General features: G+C 42.9%; 1 protein-coding gene across 4 annotated transcripts in view; it reads left to right on the top strand.

The window, feature by feature from the left end:
• The window catches only part of TNRC6B (trinucleotide repeat containing adaptor 6B), a 284,827-nt gene extending 270,925 nt beyond the window's left edge, over window positions 1-13,902 (top strand). Inside the window, exons 23-26 of one of the 4 annotated variants that reach the window (XM_030815502.1) lie at window positions 1,192-1,416; window positions 1,870-1,940; window positions 7,025-7,164; window positions 8,792-13,902. In XM_030815502.1, coding sequence (XP_030671362.1) covers window positions 1,192-1,416; window positions 1,870-1,940; window positions 7,025-7,164; window positions 8,792-9,179 — 824 coding nt within the window. In that variant the 3' untranslated portion in view covers window positions 9,180-13,902. The remainder of the gene's footprint in view (window positions 1-1,191; window positions 1,417-1,869; window positions 1,941-7,024; window positions 7,165-8,791) is intronic. The other 3 variants (XM_030815503.1, XM_030815505.1, XM_030815504.1) reach the window with 3 other exon arrangements.
• The last annotated feature ends 10,924 nt before the right edge of the window (window positions 13,903-24,826 follow it).

Here is a 24,826-nt window from a genome sequence, read left to right as displayed (position 1 = left end):
TCCAACAGTTGAAAATTCATCTGAGAGATGGTCCAAGAATCACCTCAGACTTGTCTAAAACTGAACCTATACTTCCCCACCCCCAAAAGTGTCTTTCCTTCTCAACTCAGTTATGTTTCTTAATAATGGTCTCATGCATCATTTAGTTACAAAACCTCAGTATTTTCTTCCTCTTTCCTCTCTCAATCCCTGGATCCAGGCAGTTATGATTTCTCCTTAGTGATTTATTCTGCAATCATATTTCAAATATGCATTCCTTCTGTTCCATTCTATTTACTATCACAGTAGTTTAAACATTCCATGCTGAATCAGTTGCAAAAACTCCTGATAGTACCTTAATCAGTCCCCAGTCTATCTTTGTAACCTCCTTTACCTCTCTGCCCCTGTGAACTGTTCAACCAAAATTGGGGGGTAACATATTCCATACACAGAGAGTTTATGTTGAACCTTGGTTTACACATTCCTGTTTCTTTGTGCCCATCCATTTATGTAAATCCTTCACGAGCTGTTTTTATAAAGCCTTTGCTGCAAGCCCAGCATTCTTGATCCACTTTGCGTATTGAACATACGTGATGATGTTGGGGTCACCACTTCTGTTGCTTATCTGTTCTGTGTTCTCATCTGAGCTTGAGGTTCTTAGGGATAATTATTTCTATTCCTCACAGCACTGATTTAGTGCCATATGCATAGTAAGCCCTTAGTGAATATTTCTTGATTGTTTTTAAAGAATCTGTTTGAACATCAATATCTAATAGACTGGATCAAGGCACAAGAGAAGTGTAATTTACTAATTACTTTCCGTTCAGTCAATGATTATAGAATACTTTATTCTGCTAGTGTTCACATTCTCACCGTTACCCAGAAGCTGATGTCTTTAGGAAGACTTTCTCCTTGAATGTGTCCCCTTTTCGAGTCATTTTTAGCTAAGAAAGCAGTAGAGAATTGGTTATCTTATTAAATCTTTAATTCATATGATAATTCTATCAATTCAGAGTAGTAGTCACTGAAAATTTTCTGTTCGTTATGCTCTAAGAACAGTGTTATTTTGTATTGCTGTGCTTAAAATGTGTACTGTTACTTTTTAGAATATAAATGTGTATGTATTTATGTGTATGTAGATAAATCTCGTGTATTTGTCAACAACAGTGAACCGTCTAACCTTATTCCTTCCTTAATTTTCTCTTCTTACAGCAAAGTTCCCTGATTACAAATCAACATGGTCCCCAGATCCCATAGGACACAACCCCACTCATCTCTCCAACAAGATGTGGAAAAACCATATTTCCTCCAGGAACACTACACCGCTGCCCCGCCCACCTCCTGGTCTGACCAACCCCAAACCATCATCTCCCTGGAGCAGCACAGCACCCCGATCAGTCAGGGGGTGGGGGACACAGGACTCACGGCTCGCCTCGGGTGAGGAGGATCTGCCTAAAGGAACGCCATTGTTCATCCACAAGGGGCTTATGTTAACACAGATGGTGAAGACACCAAGAGGTCTTCCCAAGAGAGGAAGTCATAGTTGTCTGGTTTTTCTTCTGGTAGAGGAAGAGGTACCTCTTGAGTGAGTGAAAGTCGCAGTCAGTATAAGGCAAAGGGACCCAAGAACTCCCAAGGGACAGATGGAGTAAAATGAGTGACTAAAAATGGCAGAGTGAGAACACTGGGAGGAAAATACTGTCTTGCAAATCAGGCATAGAGGAGTCGGGGACCAGTAGAAGAGAAAAAGAAGGTCAGAGTCCAGTGGAAAAGAGAGACAATTTATAAAAGCAGAGAAGAAATGTGGGCTACATGAAAATCTTTCTCCCTCGTGGCTTTTCTTGTTTTTCTTTTATTTCTCTTCCTAACCATTTTTCTGGTTGCTCATAGCCTCTACCTGGAGTGATGGTGGCTCAGTTCGTCCTAGTTACTGGCTGGTTCTTCACAATCTCACTCCACAGGTAATTATGCTTTCTCGTGGTTTTCTAGATAGGACTTGATTGTATTAAGAGAGAGGGAAAGGCTGGGCGCGGTGGCTCATGCCTGTAATCCCAGCACTTTGGGAGGCCGAGGCAGGCGGATCACGAGGTCAGGAGATCGAGACCATCCTGGCTAACACAGTGAAACCCCGTCTCTACTAAAAATACAAAATATTAGCCGAGCATTGTGGTGGGCACCTGTGGTCCCAGCTACTCGGGAGGCTGAGGCAGGAGAATGGCATGAACCGGGGAGGCGGAGCTTGCAGTGAGCCAAGATTGTGCCAGTGCACTCCAGCCTGGGTGACAGAGTGAGACTCCATCTCGAAAAAAAAAAAAAAGAGAGGGAAAGATGGGGGTTGGTGTCTCACACCTGTAATCACAGTACCTTGTGAGGCCAAGGCGAGAGGATTGCTTGAAGCCAGGAGTCTGAAATCAGTCCAAGCAATATAATGAGACCCTGTTTCTACAAAAAATTAAAAATTAACCAGGCATGGTGGCACACAGCTGCTCAGGAGGCTGAGGTGGGAGGATCACTTGAGCCCATAAGGTCAAGGCTGCAGTGAGCCATGATTGCATTGCATTGCACTCCAGGTTGGGCAATAGTGCAAGACCCTTTCTCAAAAAAGAGAGAGGGAAATAGATGTGGGAGGCTGGCAGATATGAAAGCTCATCTCCTGATCACTGCAAAGAGGTCTTGACTACAGGAGTGGGTGTCCCCTCCCTACCCAAGGTTCACAGCCTACTTCTGGAGAGGGGTTGATGCTGGCCACTAGGCTTCATGCCTGCCTTCAAGATGATGGTAACATACAGTTTATAAAAGTGAAAACTAGTTTTATAAGCTAGTGTAATAAAACTAGGTAAAACCCACTAGAGAGTGGGTTCCTGCAGATCTTATGGGGCAGAGAAAGAGAAAAAAACAGAGTATGGTGGTATTTTCTGGTGATTTCTGTGTAGTAGACACGATTTGCTATATAGATGTGCATGTTAGAATCTGGAACCTAGTGGAAAAGGGAGTATTTTAAGGACACCCAAAAGCTACCTGTTTCTGTGTTAATTCTCCAACAAGACCTGAACCTATACTTCCCTATCCCTAAAAGTGTCTTCCCTTCTCAACTAAGTTCTTTGTTTCTTAGTATTGATCTCATGCATCATTTAGTTACAAAACCTCAGTATTTTCTCCCTCTTAAAACATACTAACCATTTTTGTGCTTTGTAAATAATTAACCATCCATCTCTCCAGTGGAAGAGATCATTTGACTTCATAGTTTATAAATGCTACATGGGGCCAGTTGGAGTGGCTCACGCCTGTAATCCCAGCACTTTGGGAGGCCAAGGTGGATGGATCACGAGGTCAAGAGATTGAGACCATCCTGGCCAACATGGTGAAACCCCATCTCTACTGAAAATACACAAATTAGCTGGGCGTGGTGACACACGCCTGTAGTCACAGCTACTTGGGAGGCTGAGGCAGGAGAATCACTTGAACCCAGGAGGCAGAGGTTGCAGTGAGCTGAGATTGCACCACTGCACTCCAGTCTGGTGACAGAGCGAGACTCCATCTAAAAAAATAAAAAAAGCTACATGGGTGTGTTTAACTCTCTGTCTATTATCCTTTTCACGCGTAGATGGCATTACTATAATTTGCTCTCATCAGACCATATCCTCCAGGTGGTTTTCCATTGGAGGAGCTTCATTTGCACCAGGCCACTCTGCCTTTCACCTTGGTTGCTAGATAACTGAGGTATTTGCAGAAGCATTATGTTGAGCACTTGAATGAGGTTAAATGGGCTCATCAAAACTGAATCCATCACAACCTTTACAACACCTTGTTAAAAGGAGTCAGTTATGCCTCCCGTTTTTGACACATAGAATGCATTCTCTGGCATTTAATTCATACATGGATTCAGGCACACTTTGTAAAGCCAACATTTTCCAGAGTGTTGTCATGCGATATAATTAGGTCTCTGGCCTAATATGTTTGACGTGTATACTTGGTTAAACAAAACTAAGCAGATTTTTTCACTTTGAGAATTCTAGGCCTTTTAATATGCTAACACATACTATGATTCTCTGTGGGGAAATACATCTCCTAAATACATTTGCCCATTTGTAGGGAGTAAATCACAGAACTCGTATTTCAAGGTGCACATTGAGGTAAACAATTTCCTAAATACAGTTAACATGAGGGAGGGTGTGGGTCAGCTCTTAATCTCTGTATCTAATCAAGTCAGCTCAAAGTTCCAAGTTATGGCCGGGCGCGGTGGCTCACACCTGTAATCCTAGCACTTTGGAAGGCCGAGGTGGGCAGATCACAAGGTCAGGCGATCAAGACCATCCTGGCTAACACGTTGAAACCCCGTCTTTACTAAAAATACAAAAAATTAGCCGGGCGTGGTGGTGAGTGCCTGTAGTCCCAGCTACTTGGGAGGCTGTGGCAGGAGAATGGCGTGAATCTGGGAGGTGGAGCTTGGAGTGAGCCGAGATTGCGCCACTGCGCTCCAGCCTGGGCGACAGAGCGAGACTCCATCTCAGAGAAAAAAAAAAGTTCCAAGTTATTTCTTTAGCAAATAGTTGACTGACATAGGAAGAATCTTGTATGACCATCCTCAAAACTATGTATACCTCCTATTTTCTAAGAGTTGTCACACAATGTGGTGATTATGGTATGATGAGATTGAGAGAAGCAGTAAGAGATGCACTGTTTTGAAAGAAGCCTGGGCAGGCTAATCGGCTGTTCATTTGTTCTATCTTACGAAAAATGCTGGCCAGATGTAGTGGCTCATGCCTATAATCCCAACATTTTTGGGAGGCTGAGGCGGGTGGATCACCTGAGGTCAGGAGTTCCAGACCAGCCTGGCCAACATGGCGAAACCCCGTCTTTACTAAAAAGACAAAAATTAGCCGGGTATGGTGGTGGGCGCCTGTAGTCCCACCTCAGTCGGGAGGCCAAGGCAGGAGAATCGCTTGAACCCGGAGGTGAAGGCCGCAGTGAGCTGAGAATGCACCACTGCACTCCAGCCTGGGTAACAGAGCAAGACTCTGTTTCAAAGAAAAAAATGTTAATTATACACATATATCCATATAAAATGAATATGGGGGTGGCCGTGTTTGGGTTAGAATTAATTTTAAAAATCAAAGCTTCCTAAGAGCAGACTAATCTCTATCATAGCTTAAAAGGTTTTAAGAGCAAGTCACCTGCTCTCCAGCCTGGGTGACAGAAGAGTGAGACCCCCCCCCATCTCTAAATTTAAAAAAAAGCAAATCTTGATACAGTTGTCACCCCCTTATCCATGGTTTCTTACCCTTGGTCAAACCATAGTCAAAAAATATTAAGATATTTTTAGAGAAAGACCACATTCACATAACTTACAGTGTATTGTTATAGCTTTTCTTTTCTTTTTTTTTTTTTTTTTTTTTTTGAGACGGAGTCTTGTTCTGTCGCCCAGACTAGAGTGCAGTGGTGCGATCTCCACTCACTGCAAGCTCCGCCTCCCGGGTTCACGCCGTTCTCATGTCTCAGCCTCCAAGTAGCTGGGACTACAGGTGCCGGCCACCATGCCTGGCTAATTTTTTTGTGTTTTTAGTAGAGATGGGTTTCACCATGTTAGTCAAGATGGTCTCGATCTCCTGACCTCGTGATCTGCCCACCTCGGCCTTCCAAAGTGCTGGGATTATAGGCGTGAGCCACCGCACCCGGCAACTTTTCTATTTTAATCTCTTACTGTGCCTAATTTATAAATTAAACTGTGTCTTAGGTATGTACGTATAGGAAAAACATACTAAGAGTTCGGTACTGTTGGTGATTTCAGGCCTCCACTGGGGGGCCTTGGAAGATGTACCCCTCAGATAAAAGGGGACTACTTTATCTGGATAATTTTTCTTTCATCACCTAAAATTTATCTAGAGGGCATCTGTTCTAAAAAGTCTGTTGCGGCATATGCCGACATGCTTGTGTAGTCTATTGTTACTTATAAAACAATGCTAAGAGCATTTCTCTGATCATTTTCTGCAAAGAACTGCAGAGAAGCCGGCTGTTTTCATCCTGCAGGGTGTCTACCACTGCCACCAGTAGTACAGCTTTTTAAGCAATTCAATAGTAATCTGTTTATCTTCCAAAGAAATGAACTGAAGTGGTGAACTGATCTTAAATACCTATTTAAGATCTTGATGGGACAGGCGAGGTGGCTCACGCCTGTAATCCCAGCACTTTGGGAGGCTGAGGCAAGTGGATCACAAGGTCAGGAGATCAAGACCATCCTGGCCAACATGGTGAAACCCCGTCTCTATTAAAAATACAAAAATTAGCTGGGAATGGTGGCATGCGCCTGTAATTCTAGCTACTAAGGATGCTGAGGCAGGAGAATCGCTTGAACCCGGGAGGTGGAAGTTGCAGTGAGTCGAGATCGTGCCACTGCACTCCAGCCTGGGCAACAGAGCAAGGCTCTGTCTCAAAAATAAATAAATAAAAAGATCTTGATGCAAAATAAATTAATCAGAGTGAATAAGTTTGTTCATCCAACTCGTAGGTTAGGAAAATTGTCCCTAATCGCTGAAGATCTTAAGTGGTGAAAGTCTAACTGGGGTGAGGAGTACAGCCTTTGGTCAAAATGCCTGATGTCAGCACAGGACATAGAGAAGTAGGCAGAAATAGTCTAACCTTGGGATGGGCAAAGTAGGGGTAAGACAGTGTTAGAATAGGCTGTGAACCAGGTCAGCCAACAGCATTTTAAATAATCAGATGTTTAGTAGTACTTTTCTTGTTTGTGTCTTTCTCTTTACAGAGGAATACATGAGCAGTGATGCTAAGAATGTTAACTTACATTCTTACGTGGATACCATCTCATTTTTGTCCTTTTTTGACTCTACAAATTAACACTCCCACCTGTTTATCTCTTAAAGAAAACAGACCACAGGCTGAATCATATGCTTTTGTTTTGAGCTGCATTTATGCAAACTTTATTTGCAAAATGGGCACACTAGGTCTCAGCCAGTGCTTTGAGTATCTTAAAATGTACCTTTTCCACCCCACCTCCAGTCTTTATCTGATGAATGTCATTACTCCTTAGATTGATGGGTCAACCTTGAGAACGATCTGCATGCAGCATGGCCCACTGCTGACATTCCATCTGAATCTAACCCAGGGCACTGCCCTGATCCGATACAGCACCAAACAGGAGGCGGCCAAGGCCCAAACTGCACTGCACATGTGAGTATTCGGTCTTATACCCACATAGACAAACATGCATGAAGATGCACCCGTGAGTATTCTGGCAGCTGCTGAATTAAAGATGCACCAGAACATACACGAAGAATGGCACCGTCACACGTGCATCTGCAAGTCTCGAGTGTGGAGGTGCCAGGTCTTTTCCACCTAAGCTTGGATTGTCCTGTATATATCAGAGGCCAGTCGTCAGAATTCCAAATGTAAATAATTTGTGAAGTAGTGAGTAAATTCTAAGTAACATAAAACAAAGCTAGGGCCGGGCACAGTGGCCCACGCCTGTAATCCCAGCACTTTGGGAGGCCGAGGCGGGCGGATCACGAGGTCAAGAGATGGAGACCATCTTGGCCAACATGGTAAAACTCTGTCTCTACTAAAACAAAAAATCAGCCAGGCGTGGTGGCGCATGCCTGTAGTCCCAGCTACTGGGAAGGCTGAGGCAGGGGAATCGCTTGAACCTGGCAGGCGGAGGTTGCAGTGAGCCGAGATCACGCCACTGCACCCCAGCCTGGTGACAGAGCAAGATTCCATCTCAAAAAAGAAAAAAAAAAAAAAAAAACAGCTAATAGAAGTGCCACTGTTTTTCATAATAGAATCTAGCTGCTTACTCCAGCCTGTTTGCAGATGACGAAATATTGTGGTCTTGGTGGGTAGCAGAGTCTTTGCTTAAATTAGATGGCGCTAGATCAGACTTTGCCCATCCCCTTCCCTGCCACTGTCAAACTGATGGACGGAGAAGACCTGACTGCCCCGGCTGCAGATGCCATGACAGAAAGGCGGACACACTGCAAGCCAGGGATGAGGAGGCTCAGGCAGCGAGGAGCCCCTGAGAAAGAGCAGCACTTCCGGGGGCTGAAGCCAGGTTGCTTCGATGTTTTGGGTATGGTCTTTTGCCTCATAACTCACATGGGGAAAGAGAGAGACCATATTTTTCTTTCCTTTTTATCTAAGGTTTTATTTATTTTGTTTTGGAGCAGTTTTAGGATCACAGCCAAATTGAGAGGAAGATACAAAGTTTTCTGTCATGTCTCCTGCTGCCACACATGAATAGCCTCCACCATTATCAACATCCTCCACCAGAGTGGTGCATTTGTCAAGATTGCTGAACCCCCTCCTTATCACCAAAAGTCTGTAGTTTACATTAGAGTTCACTCTCGGCCTTGTACAGTATATGGTTTTGGACAAATGTATAACAACGGGTATCTACCATTACAGTATCAGAGTCCTCTGCCAGTTCAGTCATCCCTCTTAGCCCCCCACAGACACACACGTTTTTCTTGATAGCTAAGTGTCTAGAATATATAAATTCCATACACCAAGAAATATCAGAATATAGTATTCTCTAGTAGTCCTTGGTTATCCTGAGCTTTGGTGATGCCTTGTTGGTTTACATCATTACTTCTCAATTACCTGGCGGTCTGGTTGAAATACAAGTTCTGGACCCAGAGGCCTTGGGTGGAGCTTGGACTCTGCATTCTAAAAAGCATTCATGGATATGGCAGCTTCTAGTCAGAGGACTGCACATTGAATGTCAAGGACTGGGCAGTCACTCCCTCTGTGTGCTTTAGGATTTTCCTGAGATCCATAGCTCTCTTTCCCTCCCTTCTTCCAGGTGTGTGTTGGGAAACACTACCATCCTTGCTGAGTTTGCCACTGATGATGAAGTCAGCCGCTTTCTGGCACAAGCTCAGCCCCCTACACCTGCAGCAACCCCAAGTGCACCAGCTGCGGGGTGGCAGTCGCTGGAGACCGGCCAGAACCAGTCAGATCCCGTGGGACCTGCTCTGAATCTTTTTGGTGGGTCCACTGGGCTCGGGCAGTGGAGCAGCAGCGCTGGTGGCAGCAGCGGGGCCGATCTTGCTGGCGCTTCGTTGTGGGGGCCCCCAAACTATTCTTCTAGCTTATGGGGAGTCCCAACGGTGGAAGATCCCCATAGGATGGGCAGCCCTGCTCCTTTACTACCTGGTGACCTTCTGGGAGGAGGGTCGGATTCAATCTGAACTTAGAACTTTCAACTCTGACCTCGTGACCTTTTTTGGAACAGCAGCAGCACTAACTTGACCTTTTCGTTTTTTTTTTCAACTTGCAATAAATACATTTTTAAAAGGAAAAAAGAAAACGGAGAGAAAAAAAGGTGGGTCATTGACAGACTGTCTGAGCACATAGTTGCCTCCCTTATAACTTCAGTTTTTTCGTTTGGAATATGAATCCAAAAAGAGAACATATCACTCTTGAAATACTTGAATCATGAACGCCAACCTAGAAAGACAATGTGAAGCAAGTACACATACCATTTAAATTTAAACACAAAAAAATTAAAAAAATTAGTTTCTAGTTTTTCACTTTTTTCATGTTATATGGAAGTTGTTGCTAAGAAACATATATACTGAAAAAAAATAGCTTTTTAACTTTGTTTGCACTGGGTGTGTTTCCGTCCTTAGGTCTACCATGTTTGGGAGGGAGGGAAATTCAAAAGAATTGTTGGGGGAGGGGGGAGGGAAGACTTGACGGAGCCTCACTTTAAAAACAAAAACACAAAAAACCTAAAAAAAAAAAAAAGGAAAAAATTTGTGATTGGCTGGTTGATAAATACCAGTGTGTTCTGGCACATGTAACTGCCCAGGCATGCTCGTTCTGGTGTGTGTGTGCACGTGTGTTCATGTGCATTCGCGTGCATCCTTCTCTGTCTCTGTGTGTGTGCCTGTGTTCTTCCCTTCTCCCCCTGCCCCACCCTGACTTCTCAGAAAGCTGCATCGCTGACAGTCCGCAGGCTGGCTGGCCGGCCCATCTGCTTTTTATTTTATTTTTTTAACTATGAGAACACACAGGCCCGGAGAGCCACTGCTACTAAAGCAACTCCATTGGGCTGCATTAAGATGAACAGAGTGCTTTTTAATGATGAAAGCAGGGAGCTCCTTTCCATTTGCAACTTAGCCTGAATATGGGGTTTCTCTGGCTGTTCTTTTGACCTAGCAGTAGAGTGGAGCACTGCCAAGTCCAAAAAACTAGAGCAGGAGGTACCTCTTGGAGCAGCTGTGTGTTTATTTCTGTTTTGTTTTGTTTTTTTTTTAAAGTGAATGGCCACCAGGCACATCTGAGTATCTGTTAAATTTCACGCAGGCCTTTTCGTTGGTTTGAAATGGGAATGGAAGATAGCTTTTCATTATGTGATGTCTCAAAAACAGAAAAACTTTGTTCCCTCTTTCCTTATGATCAGATTTGAGAAATTCTTCAAAAAATTAGGTGAAGTTGAGTTATATATTTTTATTGGTTGGTTCTCTTTTTCATTTTATGAAAACAGAAAATAAGTGGTGAGCAGCCTCCTGAAAGCATCTGCAGCTACTCCCTCTGCTCCTTTCTCGCCGAGCGTTACCTGTGCCAGGCCACGGCGCGTTACAGCACCAGGCCATCACTGACAGAAACGTTTACTTAACGAATGTTCTTAAACCAGTGTGTACTTCAAGCGTTTCCTTTCGTTTCTCTGTGTTGTGTCTTTCCTGTGTATGTGGTTTTGCTTAGGCAGGTATAACTTAGCAAAGACTTTTAAGTATTGCACCTTTTTTTGGTTTTTGACCTCTTCCCCCGACCTTGTAATTTTGCTTTTTTTATTTCGGTATTTAAATACTTTTTTTTTTTTTTAAGCATCAATGTAGTAGTACTCTGGGCCGAACAGGGGGCAACGTTTAATCTACAGTTATCACCAACATGTATGTACTTATGTTGGAATCAAAATGTATCAAACTGCTTATTGTGAAGAGAATTATAGCAGACCTGAAGGGGGCGAAAAACCAGATAGGGTGGGGGATGGATGCCGGTGATGTTCTAGCACTTGTGTGGACATCCCAGTCTGCATTATACTGTTTAACATAAAGTGCCGACATTTTGTACCAGCAAATACCTGCCCATTCCAACCCTTGGTGGGAGCAGACCTCTACTGTCCTCTGTAACTTGCTGCTATTGAGGACAAGGGAGTTTTTCTTTCTTTAGCGTCTTCAGTGAAGGATACAATACAACAATGCCTAATGTATTTGACTTTTAGCTTGTGTCTGTGTGTAGGTGGGTGGGTGGGTGTGTATAGGAAAAGCCTAAAACAAGTTATTTGCATTTCAGTGGTTTTGTGAGACAAAGAATGGGAAATTCTGTAGCCCTTCTGGCTTACCCTGTTGATTAAAAACCTAGCCTCAAAAGAGATTGACAGGCATGACTCAAGTGAGTGTTCACATATACAAGCCTACATGAGCCCTCTGTGGGTAGGTGGTCACACTTGGCGTCTGCAGCATTGACTTGGCCCCGCTGGGTGCCTTGAGCATGCCCTCTTCCTGCTCTCCAATTTGAATCACCACCGTGCCCCTTCCACTGCTGTTCCCCATACAAAAGCTCTCCTTCCAGCAGCCCCCACTGACCGCTCTCTGTGTGGAGCAAAGTGCTGTCGTGCAGTGACCACCAGGTGAAGAGCAGCTTGTATTCAGACATCTAGAGAAGGCTAAATCTTAGTGTCCCTGGGCCAGGAGCATATCCCAAGGCTCCTGTGAGCCAGTGGTGACCCTGTCCACTGCCGCTCTTGGTTCACTGCTGTGTCCTGCCCCACCCTTCTCTCCTCCCGCCTGTTGGTTCCTTGACCTGCACTATGGGTTAGTTGAGTTCCTTACGATACTACGGTGAAAGCCGGGTGCTAGAGCCCCTCTTGTTTACAAGACATAATGAGGGATTTGAAATATGTAAAAATAAACATGAGAAGCTAAAATGTTCTTCCATCATAAGCTTAAAGGGAAAAAAACTAAAAACTTTAAAAAAAAAAAAGACCAAAAAGTGCGTATATATATACATATAAATATATATTTTAGATGAAGACTAACTCTGGGAGCATTTAACAGTGTTTTTTGTTTCTGTTTTTAACATTTGTTTTCCTGCTTTAAAATTTGCAAGCATTCTCAGGAATTCTAGGGTAGGAAGCCAGTTTTTTGAAGATGGTTTATTTAACCATATCTTATCCTAGAGAGATGGCTGTTTCTTTCCTGTTAATAGACTTTTACAAGTTCCTGAAACTTCAGAAAGTTTAAACAATTTTTACTTAAAAAAATGTAAAAAGTCTCCAAACATTATTGTCATACTGGGGATCACACATTTTAAAACACATAGAAATATTTTTTAAAAATTATCAATTTAGCAGCAACAGGTAAATTCATTATCTTAAAAATATGGGAGAAGGATTAAGCTTTGTAAGAGCTCGATCATGGATTCTTTTGAAATTGTGTGTAGTTTAATGGGAGAGTGTTTGGTGTATATAGATGAGAATGCCATCACTTTGTTCCTTTCCATTTGAGACTGAACTGAAATCTCCCCTAGTAATTTTTATTTTTTTAAAGGAACCCTTCTCCCTGTCCCCACAACCCCAGCAACGAAAGAAAGGAAGGAAGGAAGAAACAACAGCTTAAAAAAAAAGTAATCTGTAAAATAGTACAGTTGGATTGCTGAGAATCTATGTAAAGAGTTAGGAAATATAGGTTAATAATTTTTGGAACAAATTTTAAATATAGGCATTACTAGAGGAAAATTATCTATGGACTGTCCTATTAATGAAGAATGTCTGTCTTACCTCCATTTGTTTTGGGAGGAGGAGAAAATATAGAAGAATCTAATAAGGAACAAGTGATTTTACTTTTTTAGCTCCCAGCTACTGTTGTGCTCGTTTTAATTGCTGTTTTGAAGATCTGCTGCTTAATTATCCCCATCCTTTAGCTGGAGATGTGGAGTGTTTCCTTTCAGTTTTTGGTGATGTTGACTTCTTTTGTATTCCCTCCTGGGGCCGGGGGTCAGAATTCCCAAGCAAGACCACAGCTTCTTTTAAACATTAAGCTTCCCAGTGGGAAAGAAACTCCAGCTCCACAGGTAAAGGGAGTGGGTGGGGTTGCTGCCTGCAATTTCTCTAAAACCGCTTTAGTGCCTTCGTACATACACCCAGACATCCTGAGCAAGGGGGACGCACATGTGTGTGCGTGTGGTCCAGTCACTCCACAGATGTAAGATACTCGCCCATAGAGGAAACTGGAGTGGTTCCGGACAGGCCCCAAAGGCAGTGGGCTGAATTTAAAATAAATAAACAAACGTCAAGCAAGTTAATATGCTTATGTCTCAATAATGTAGAATGCCAAGTTCCTTCCTGTGTCGTGTGCCCTCCATTACTGTGCATTGACTCCTCCAGGTGTGTAATTGTGACAACTGCAATGATTTGGAAAGTCTCTTTGTGTTGGGCCAATAGAAAGGGGTTCCTGTTGTTCTGCTCTTGTCCTTTGTCTCCTCCCCTTTTCCCCTAGACCTCCCCCTTCTTTTTGTCAGCTTGCTGGGAGCTTTGCTTTATTGGTTGGCAGTGACCTAAGAACAGGATATGGTGAGGATGTCATGGAAGAGAAGAGCTCTTTCCGTGGTATTCTTCGGCAAGAGCCATGTCTACTACGAGGTTAGGTGACTTCAGTATACTTATAAAATTCAGTGAGAGTGCCTTCTTCTCTTCTACCACACTCTGGCATAGATACGGGCTTGCTGGTCACCTCTCATTACATAGATTTATTGTAAAAACATTTTGATTGTGTTAGTTTGAGCTTTCCCTTTTTTTTTTTTCCTAGTTACTTCTTTTTAAAACACTTGATTACTAGTGGCTTAGAGGTGTGTACATCTCTTGAACATCACAAACTTGGTTTCTACCTACCATACGAGTGGCCAAAAGAAAAGAAGCAGAAGCACTAATAGGGAAAGGGGTGTCTCACACCAGACAGAGGACCTCTGCTGTCAATTAGATCCAGTGCCGTGACCTAACTTTAAGTGTTTAAAAGAGTTCAGATCTCTGAGACACTGTGAAGAAATGGATGGCTCATGTAACATCTCTGATCCCTCAGTCCCCAACCCTGGACATGTTTCATTTACAACATTCATAGGAGTTAACTTAGCAGTGTTGCAAGTTAAGGTTCCAAACCAAATTATTTAATCAGTGTCCCCCCAATAAATCATTTATCCATTTATTGCCAGTTAGTTTTATTTATAGCAACTTGATTTTCTATGAGTATGGCTCCTGTTCTAAGAATTTTCCCACCTCTTCTGACATGAATGTAGCATAAGTTAGCAATCGGTTCTTCCAAACTCCTGTGGGTTGAATATGGTATATAAGGTATGCAAGAGGAAAAAGAAAGGAAAAGATAAAACTCCCGCCTGAGAATTTGGAAGCACCTTTATTAATACATATATCTCGCAGAAACTAGAAGCTCATGGGCTGTTAACCTTTTGCAACTATTCACTCATTTTTACCACTTTTTTTTTGGAGGGGGGTGTGATTTTGTAAGATTAACAGCCAGATTCCATTTCGACCTCAGATGCTGTATACTTTTTAATTTCATTTTTTATATTCTGCCATCTTGACTCTTCTCTAAAACAGAGTGAAAATGTCTGCATGTGGAGCAAAATGCTTAACGCCAAGCCTGTTTTTCCCTGCAGAGTAAACAGGATGTTTTCAGCAGACTTGGCTGTAATAGCCATCTCTAAGATTAGGGAACAGTTGAGTCTTTATGTAGAAAGGATCCCTTTTTTCCCCATCCTCAGAGTTAAAATTCAACATTTAAAGCTTTATAGGTTATTGTTTTAGATTTGAGATTTTTGTTTTTAAGTGTCTATAAGATCTTTAGGAGTGAGATAAATTTTTAGCTGGTTAAAAAAAATCAAACTTTCCTCTGCAGTGTTTTTGCCAAGTTTTGTCACACTTCATGTGTATGCATTAACTACACTTCTTAGTGTTACTGCAAAAAAACAAAAAACAAACAAAAAAAAAGCCTTGTTCTTTCATTGTGTTTTTCCTCCTGTGAGTGGACAACTAAAGCCGCGTGATAATGCGGATGAAAATATTCTAGTCTGTGTGTATACAATGAATTGTCAGTCTTCAGACCTCATGGTCATTACGAAAATAGGGAACTCACAAACCCTGCTGCACACCACATTTACTTTTTTTTTTTTTTTTTAATTTTTTTTTTTGAGACGGAGTCTCACTGTGTTGCCCAGGCTGGATGGAGTGCAGTGGCGCAGTCTCAGCTCACTGCAACCTCTGTCTCCCGGGTTCATGCCATTCTCCTGCCTCAGCCTCCCTTAGTGGCTGGAACTACAGGCGCCCGCCACCCGCCCAGCTAATTTTTTGTATTTTTAGTAGAGACGGGGTTTCACCGTGTTCGCCAGGATGGTCTCAATCTCGTGACCTCGTGATCCGCCCGCCTCGGCCTCCCAAAGTGCTGGGATTACAGGCATGAGTCACCACGCCCGGCCCCACATTTACTTCTTTTTCTGCAAGTACAGGGAGTCCATACAGTCAAGAAACACACAGATACACATAATGCTGTTGAGGACATCGTCATTCTGTAAGAAAACAGAATATTATCTAGATTTCCAGAGTTTTTGCAGACCCTGTGATAACAGTCTGTGGGTTTGTGGCCAGTGCCAAAGGTGTGTGTATTTTCAGAAATGGTCCCTATTTGTCAGTGATAGTGGTTTTTTTTTTTCTTAATCTTAAATTTGACAAAGTGGGTGGTAATATCACATTCTTTAGATTTGAAATAATTATCAGCTCCAAGAATCTGTGAACATAGTAATAACAATAAAAATTCAACATCGACCCTCCCTAACCTGCTCACCATACCTCCCCACCCCGTGCCTCTGAAGAAAGGCCATGAACATCTACGGGGTGGTAAAGAGGGACACTGGTCAGGGAGTGGAGAGCTACTCCTCCAGCAGCTCAACACCCACACTGCCCTCATGCGTGTGGCCACCGGGACTAGATCCCGAGTGATTGTGGCATACCCCTAATATTTGAGTAGTTTTTAAGCTGTCAGTCTCGTCATAACCACCTACCGCCACCCAAAAAAGTAACGAACAAAAAAGTACTGGTAGTTGCAGTAACTACCAGCGTTTGCCTCACTGAATTTAAATCGTTCCCTTTTCAGTTAGCTATATGCCTGAATTTGTTTTTAACAAGAAACTGTACATGGCCAGGAAAAATGGTACTACCTTGGTCAAAGGGTCTTTGCAAAAAGCTCAGTCTTCAGTTCTTCACTGTGACCAATGCTTGTTTTGTTCATGGGAGGGGAAAGATCAGATAAATAGGCAAGAAGTATTCTGTTTTAAATAAAGAATAAATAGTGTCCATTTAAAGCACTTTGTGCCTCAACTTCATTTTTAAACTATAAATCACTGCTTTGGAAACAAATTCCCAATTATAATTGACCCATTTCTAGCTAATATCAACAAGTTGGGATGGTTTTTTTTTTTTTTTTTCCAGAAAGGGAAATTCCTCTTTACTGCTCACAGTAAGCTGCAAAAGAAAGTTGTCAAGGTGGCTTATGATGCTGTTGTAGCAGAGCTGTGAAAGGAAGTGCTTTGCTTTCTCTCCCACCCTCCGGAATCTGGCGTTCCTTCCCCTTAGGCTACTGAAAGGTGTGTACAACTCCCAGAGGGGTGGCTGTAAAAGTTGACTGGAGGCAAAGTGGAGTGGCCTTATTGCCAGGACTAGCCCTACAGAAGAGCTTTACAGAGAGGAGGACAGTACATCCTATGTGTGTTCGCCAAAAATGGGAAAGGTGGGTATTTATGCAAAACAAAATAAAAACCTTTGGAACCCTTTAAGAAGTTACATACCTTTTAAAGGTAGCATAGTTTCTCACCAAGTGATGCATTTTAGCATGACATTTCTTGCCAGAAATTTTGGGATAAGTTAGAATAAAAGTGTTTAAAACATCATCCACCCCCCTTTTTAAATTTTGTCTAAGGAATTACTTAAGTATAGTATTTCTGAATGTGCCTTTGTGAGTACAGAGACCGTCTGTTCTAGGAAGAGGCTATCTGTTGGATACAAACAAAAAGACGGTCAGCTTAAGTCTTTAGAGAAGTCAAAGTTCCTCCTGGAAGTCCCAGGAGCAGCTGTTGAGATTTCATTAGCATCAATATTGCACAGTGTAGAGTTGAGTGGAAGAGATTCTGGGACCTGGGAGAGGAGACAGGGGAAGGTACCCAGGCGATGCAGACCCACATTAGTCCAAGAGCGCAGGTTTACACATCTGCATTCCCTAGTTTTCTCTGTCTGTATGTTTGTGCTCGTGTGGCTGTGGCTGTTGTGTTTTTTGTTTTTCTGTAAGCACTGGAGAATTGGAATATGGTGATATTTGTGACACATTCATGCATGTAAACAAGGCATTTTCCAGCTTCTGCCGTGTGCAGAGCGGGCAGCACACTTTTACCCTTTGAGTCTGTGTCCTGAGGCGGCCATTATGTTCCCACATGGGCGTCACATCACATTGCTGTTGATGCAAACAGGGTATTACACACAAGGAAAAGGGGTTTTGAAGGTTAAGATTGAAGTGTTTGAGAAAGAAAAGAGAAAAATCTGAAATCATATTTTATTTCTTCAGAGCTGTTATAGTTGAACACAGAAATCTGCAGTGTCTTTATTTGTTTTTATGTTTTAAACAATTTCACCTCTTCTCCCCACTCCTATCTTCTAAAGAAATATCAAGCAAATGCTAAGGGCCATTTCCATGATTCCTCAGAGCTCCCCCAAAGAGGAAAACAGTCCCTCCCGCTCGATTCCTTCAGCTTCATTCAGGAAGACACAGGGAGGAGAGATGCTGCTTCTGCGCTTTGCTCTCATTCCTCTCTCATGGCCTTGAAATGTATTATTATGCAAATGTGAATTTTGATACTGAATTTAAGAAGAGGTTTTTGGATTTTTTTTTTTTTTTTAAAGTCCCACATGTGGTCATCGTCGCTTCTTTATGTTGTAAGGTGAATTGTAACTATGCATTCTGCAAAGGGGGTGGGGAAGAGAGGGCAGAAAGGGGAAGGGAGTAGCTTTGCATCCTTGTTCTCCAGTTTCTGTGTCCATGGTGTCCCCGTGTCCTGGAGGGGAAGGGGAGTAGTGAGAGATGAATGTGGTAAGGTCAGCACAGTGAGATAGAGACCTCTGAGTCCTCTTGCCACTGTTGCTGGCAGGTCTGATGGCCAGGTAAATTCCAGGGGGACTGCAGTTCCTGTCAACCAATGTGGTTCAGGATTCTTGATCCTAGCCGTGCAGTGTTAATCCAGTGCAGCAATGGAACTCCACAGGCTCCAGTGTTCTCTGGAAAAAGTACTCATCCTTTCCTGAATTCAGAGCCCTTCAAGCTCAGGAAACCACGCCTCACTTGTGCTGATCTGAAAGTTAATCTTTAGGTCAATTTTGAAAAACTCCGCCTCCTCTCTCCTTTTTAATATTTCTTTCTTCCTTTTTAATCATGTTTAAGTGAACTTACTCTTAGTTATAAGGAACTGTCCTGCTTTGTGGGGAAGAGGGCTGTTGCTTGTCAGGCAAAAAAGTTTTCTCTTCCCTACCCACCATCCCTCTCTCTGCTTCCCTTGCATTTGGCAGGCTGTATGAAGCCAATGAGCTGCGAGGTGTTTTGACAGGGGAGGTCTGCATGCAGCCTCTTCTTTGTCCTAACAATTCCTTTGTTGATCTTGCCTGTGATAAATCATAGCGCCTGCATTGCTCTGGTCTAGGCATTATTTGCAACACACAGTATCTTAAGCGAGAGATTGTTCTGCCTATATTCAGTGTTTTCCATGCAGCAATTCTTGTTGACGTTCACAGTACTGTAACGAGTAACAGACTTGATCACAGTCTCCTCGTGCCCGTGCAGGGCTGCACAGGCACGATCTTATCAGGGTTCCAATCTGTTAGATTGCCTTTAAACAAAGAAAACAACAACAAAATAAAATCCTGACGTTTCAGCTGTCTCACACAAAATAATACCTCGAGGTACATTTCCCCCTGCAATGTAAACCCTTAACTCCTCTCTCCTTTCTGACATCAGTGGATTATCCTTTTTAAAATATGAACATGTAAATAGCAGGATAACTTTAAAAAACATTTTCTTTGCTGTGAAAGTAACCCTAATATATGTTTTCTTCTTTTGTTTTTTTTGGTTTTTGTTCTTAAGCCATCAGAAGTTTCAGATCTTACTCTTTCATGTTTAAGAAGAAAGAGCAGAGCAGGTCCGGGGAGCGGGTTTGCATTTGTGGTGGAGGGGTGTTATCTCCATTGCCTCCCACACAGTGACAGCAGACCAGTATGTAAACCCTGTCTTGGCTGGGTGCGGTGGCTCACACCTGTAATCCCAGCACTTTGGGAGGCTGAGGAGGGCAGATCACCTGAGGTCAGGAGTTTAAGACCAGCCTGGCCAACATGGTGAAACCCCGTCTCTACTAAAAAATTAGCTGGACGCAGTGGCACACTCCTGTGGTCCCAGCTGCTCGGGAGGCTAAGGCAGGAGAATTGCTTGAACCCGGGAGACGGAGGTTGTAGTGAGCCGAGATTGCACCACTGCACTCCAGTGTGGGCAACAGAGTGAGACTTCGACTCAAAAAATAAAAATAAAACACACACACAAAAAAAAACCCTGTCTTAAATAGCTGCCATCTCTTCCAGCAATCTAGTGCCAGGGTAAGAAGTGTCTGAATTTCTCTCTTCCAGAAGACCCATCCCCTGCAGGGACTCCAGAATGTTCTCCACACAATACCTGGAGCTCTCAACATTTCTTGGTTCAGACACACACATACACACCCCTTGAGTAACTCAGTATAATTTTGTAGTTCACAAAAAGTATGTAGTCCCTGGCATATTGGTTTGCGCTGTAGAATCCATAGCCTTGTCACTTTGTTATGCTCTGGAAATGTACTGATTTCTTACTTGGGAGGAAACTTGTGTAAGGAGATGTGCAAACCACCCTGAAAGCCATGTGCATCCTCAGCTCTTCCATTACTCCCTCCATGAGTTTGAAGTGACATTAAGTAGAGGGAAATGCTTTTAACAAATGCTGCTCATGTGGATCTGTCAGCTATTGCTTGCCTAGATTTGGGCACCCATGTAGCAGGGTTGGAATGGATCATTTTGAATTGCTTCTTTGCAGACACCCCCTTCGCCCCCATCTTTAAGATAAACCCTTTACTAGTCAAGAAGCCCTTTTCAGTTGGATCTCACTGATCTTGTATAGTGACGACTTCCTTTGAAGGAAGAAGCTTGATTATAAGTGCATGCATATTATCCACCCACCTTCTGATTTGGGCACTGTTAACCTTGGAATTTTATTTATTTTGTTTATCTGGAGGCCCTTTTTCTATCAGTCTCTGATCCCTCATGGGTTCTGCCTGCCCTTATATCTCTTGTACAATGCTCCCAAAGGGCTTTGCTGATCTCTGCACTTCTTTCCTGGGACACTCCCCCCACCACCCCCCTTTGCACACACCAGTGACCAAAGTGTATGCAGTGATCTCACAGAAGACATCAAAAATGGTGCATGCACCGTGAATGTGCTCACAGAGACACGTGCACAAGATTCTGCACCCTTGGCCTTAATCTCAGTATGACTTAAGGTGCAGGAACATTTTTAACAGGTTTTAAAAAAACAAAAAACCCTTCTGGGAGGAAAAAAATAAAAAGCAGATACAACAGCTTAACTGTTCCCACTCCTAACTCTCCACTATGTGCTTATAACGTCACATTCTATGCCCACCCCACCACCCACCTCATCCCTGTTTTGCGTAACCAAAAAACAGACAACAAAAGCAACCTGAGGAGAGGTTTCTGGACTATTTTATCTGTCTCCATTTAGATGGAGATATAAATGCTGCTTTGGGTTCCATAATCCTAGGGGGCTATGTTTACATAGTAAAATACATCCTACCAAATCAGGAAACAGTGAATAATGGGAGTCACTTCACAGAGACGCAGGAGGACCTGGGGGGCATAGCAGAGGATAGGTAGAGAAGTACCATTTTAATTATTTGTGACTTGTGGCTTCCTTCCTCCTCTCCTCGTCTCTCCACGTCTCTCTTTGCCCCCTTTAGACAGAAGGTGCAGAAAAGGGCATCAAAAAGAGGCTGGATTTTTTAAAAGGCAGCTTTCCAACTTTGCACACAAACAGGTAACAGGAAGGTACAGCAAAAATCCTCTCATCTGAAACACTGTCAGCAGAAACAAAACCTGTAAAAATGACTAATCAGCTGCACATATTGATGCTCTCTGCAAGTTACCTTTAAGTGTTGTTTTTTTTTTTTTTCTTATACTTGAAGTTGCTTTTACGATATTATTTTGGTGGCTTTCTTTTCTCTCTTTGATGGGCAATAGAGAAAGTAGATAATGGGATTTAAGGACGCCTGGGGGAGAAAAGGGAGGATGTGGCATTGTCTTTTTTTTTTTTTTTTTTAACATAGAGGTTTAATCAAACTCCCATATGTTGAAATTGCTCCTCATATTACTGGTTTTACATGGACACAGAAACTAGGCACTTTAGAGGTGCACTTGCATGGCAGGCTGGGCCCCCTTTTCTATATTTTATTTTCCTTTTTAGTATAGTGGTACTTAAAATCACTGGTTCACTTAAAAAAACAAACAATAAAATGTTAAACTCTACTAATGTACAAATAAGCTGAAAAGTTGCATTTTATGTGTATTTTTTGCCATAGCAGGTACTGTATTTCTCATGCTGGATTTCAAAAAAAAAAAAAATTATCAAAAACAAACAAAAAAAACTAAAGGGTGGTGTTTTATTGGATTGTGACAGGTTGAGTAATAAGGAATTAAGTCGTCGTCATTTCATTAAAACTGGGAGATGATGTAATGCATATATAAGAGTTTTCTGAAGGGTTTTTTTGGGCTTTTAAACAGCTTATTTTTGTTTTTGTTTAGTTTTTTTATTTTATTTTATTTTGGAAAGATATGATTGTATTATGTGCAACTCAGTTGCTTACATTATAACTACAAAATATTTTTGGGTTCCTGGAAAAAAAAAAAAAAGACTAATAAATGTGTTTGGCTGCTAAGCATTTACTATTGTGGTTTCCTGTTTTATTCTGCCAGTTTAATTTGCTCATTTGTTGAATGTTTATATATTTTTTCTTATTCTTCTCTCCCTGCTCCACATGTAAAAGCTGTCAGAAATTCAACATTTGAATTTGGGCCGCAACTTTGTCTACCTTGTCTTGTCATGTTTTTGTTAGGGTTGTTGGGTTGGCTGGTTGGTTTGTGCTGCTCACCGCCTGCCCCACTGCTGAACATGGTCTGCCACAGTGCAGGGTTCAAATTCTCTAAGAGAAATTGATGTTCTCCTTCTACCTTTGGCAGTTGTCTTATTTAATCCTAATTTGCATTTGGAATGAGAACATGAGAGAAGAAGCCTGCCTAGAGTTCTGCTGCATCCCACTGCTGCGGTGCCCAGGGATGATAACCAGCGAGTTAGCTTTGTCCAGAAAATGCCATGCTGAGTGCCCCTCTGCCCTGCTTCGGGTGCTGCAACACTGCTGAGGGGGATGATAACCAGCGAGTTAGCTTTGTCCAGAAAATGCCATGCCGAGTGCCCCTCTGCCCTGCTTCGGGTGCTGCAACACTGCTGAGGAGCATGATAACCGCAACCATTGGGCTAGATTTTCCCCATCTCCGATGTATTTATGGTTAACTGCTGAAACAGAGACTCGTTAGATATGTAACTGTGAAACACCTCTAGAATGGTAAAGAGGAAGAATGGACAGGAACTAATATTTACTCATTTCCAGATACTTTTGTATCTGATTTTATTCTCAGAATGCTATGAGAAAGATCATTAGGAAGCTGAGGCTCAGAATTTCTTATTTTCATTTTTATTTATTTTTGTTTTTGTTTTTTTGAGACGGAGTCTCACTCTGTCGCCCAGGCTAGAGTGCAGTGGCGTGATCTCAGCTCACCACAACCTCTGCCTCCCAGGTTCAAATGATTCTCCTGCCTCAGCCTCCTGAGTAGCTGGGACTACAGACACACGCCACCACACCCGGCTAATTTTCGTATTTTTAGTAGAGACAGGGTTTCACCATGTTGGCCAGGCTGGTTTCGAGCTCCTGACCTCAGGTGATCCGCTCACCTCAGCCTCCCAAAGTGCTGGGATTATAGGCATGAACCACTGTGCCCAACCGGCTCAGAATAATTTAATTAGCCAATAGAATGTTGCATTGATTGAGTGCTTACTATAAGCTGAGCACTATGCCATGCATGTGATGTATATGCGTTCTGTTAACTGAAACTCATTTTCACGGGTGAAACCAAAATAGGAGACCAGATTGGATTCGAAAGTTATACCAAGGCCGGGCGCAGTGGCTCATGCCTGTAATCCTAGTATTTGGGGAGGCCAAGGTGGGTAGATCACTGGAGGTCTGGAGTTCGAGACCAGACAGGCCAACATGGTGAAACCCCGTCTCTACTAAAAATACAAAAATTAGCCGAGTGTGGTGGTGCATGCCTGTAATCCCAGATACTTGGGAGCCTGAGACAGGAGAATCACTTGAACCCGGGAGGCAGAGGTTGCAGTTAGGCGAGATCGCACCATTGCACTTCAGCCTGGGCGACAAAGTGAGACTCCATCTAAAAAAAAAAAAAAGTGACGCCCAATTGCCTCTGCTGAAAAATCCCTGGATTTCTGAGAAAAGATCTTAAGGCCTGTTGTACAAAGTGGTAGAGCCATCCCGTCTGTCACCACAAAAGAAGTAAACCTTGAAAAACAGGTAAGAAGAGACACACCAGATGTTCAAAAACACGGAGGGCCTGCCTGTCACAGGTAGGTGCTCTTATTGAGGAATACAGATCACTGCAGAGACTATAAAGACCTTTATTACCAAAGGCTTTGTTTTAAATTTGAATTATTTTTAAAATGTATAAATGGCTAAGGAGTAATATATTGTAGAATTAAAGGTGATTGTTAAGACTTTAGCGTCTGACCTAGTTTTCCTCACCACAGATGTGTTCTTCCATCACCTTGGGTGACTTTGGTGTCCACATGGAAAATCCACCTATAACCTGGGCTTCTCAACCCTTCCTCCAGCCCACCCCAGTCACACATACCCATGCTCAACGCAAAACTGCTCCCCTCCAGAGTCACTAATTTCAGCATCCTGGACCATGACCTCCTCTCCTTCCAACTGGCTCCCACTCCTCTGGCTATGTTGACTTCATCAACCATACCCGCCTAATCCGGCTTAGATTCTGTAGCCTGTAGTTTCAGTAACACGCTTGCTAATACCCATACTTTACCTGCCGCTCTGTTTTCTTGACACCTATCTGACCACATTCCCACTTTGGGAAAACTCTGTCCCCCAGCATTGCTGGAAAAAAAGTCACTACAGGGCATATGAGGACTCCTGTAAATCCACTGTAACCTACCCCCCAGTGAGACCTTGACACTGTCCAGCAGGCTTCCTGTGTTCATCTGATCAGCTCACTCTACCACTTCTTTCCCAATTACGTTGTTTTTTTAGAGGCAAGGTCTGTGTTGCCCAGGCTAGAGTGTAGTGGTGTGATCGTAGCTCACTGTAACCTCGACCTTCTGGGTTCAAGTGATCCCCCTGCCTCAACACCTGGAGTAGCTAGGATTACAGGTGTGTGTCACCACACCTGGCTAATTTTTTGTAGAGATGAGGTCTCACTGTGTTGCCCAGGCTGGCCTTATCCTCCTGCCTCAGCCTCCCAAAGTGCTGGGATTACAAAAGTGAGCCACCATGTGCAGCTACCCTTCCCAATTTAAGACCTTTTCTGATTTCAAATCTTAACCCCCTTTCTCCCTGA

The sequence above is a fragment of the Nomascus leucogenys genome, chromosome 7b (assembly GCF_006542625.1).
Source record: "Nomascus leucogenys isolate Asia chromosome 7b, Asia_NLE_v1, whole genome shotgun sequence".
Classification (NCBI taxonomy): domain Eukaryota; kingdom Metazoa; phylum Chordata; class Mammalia; order Primates; family Hylobatidae; genus Nomascus; species Nomascus leucogenys.
The sequence above is the reverse complement of the archived record's forward strand: the minus strand, read 5'-3'. Positions and strand labels throughout refer to the sequence as shown.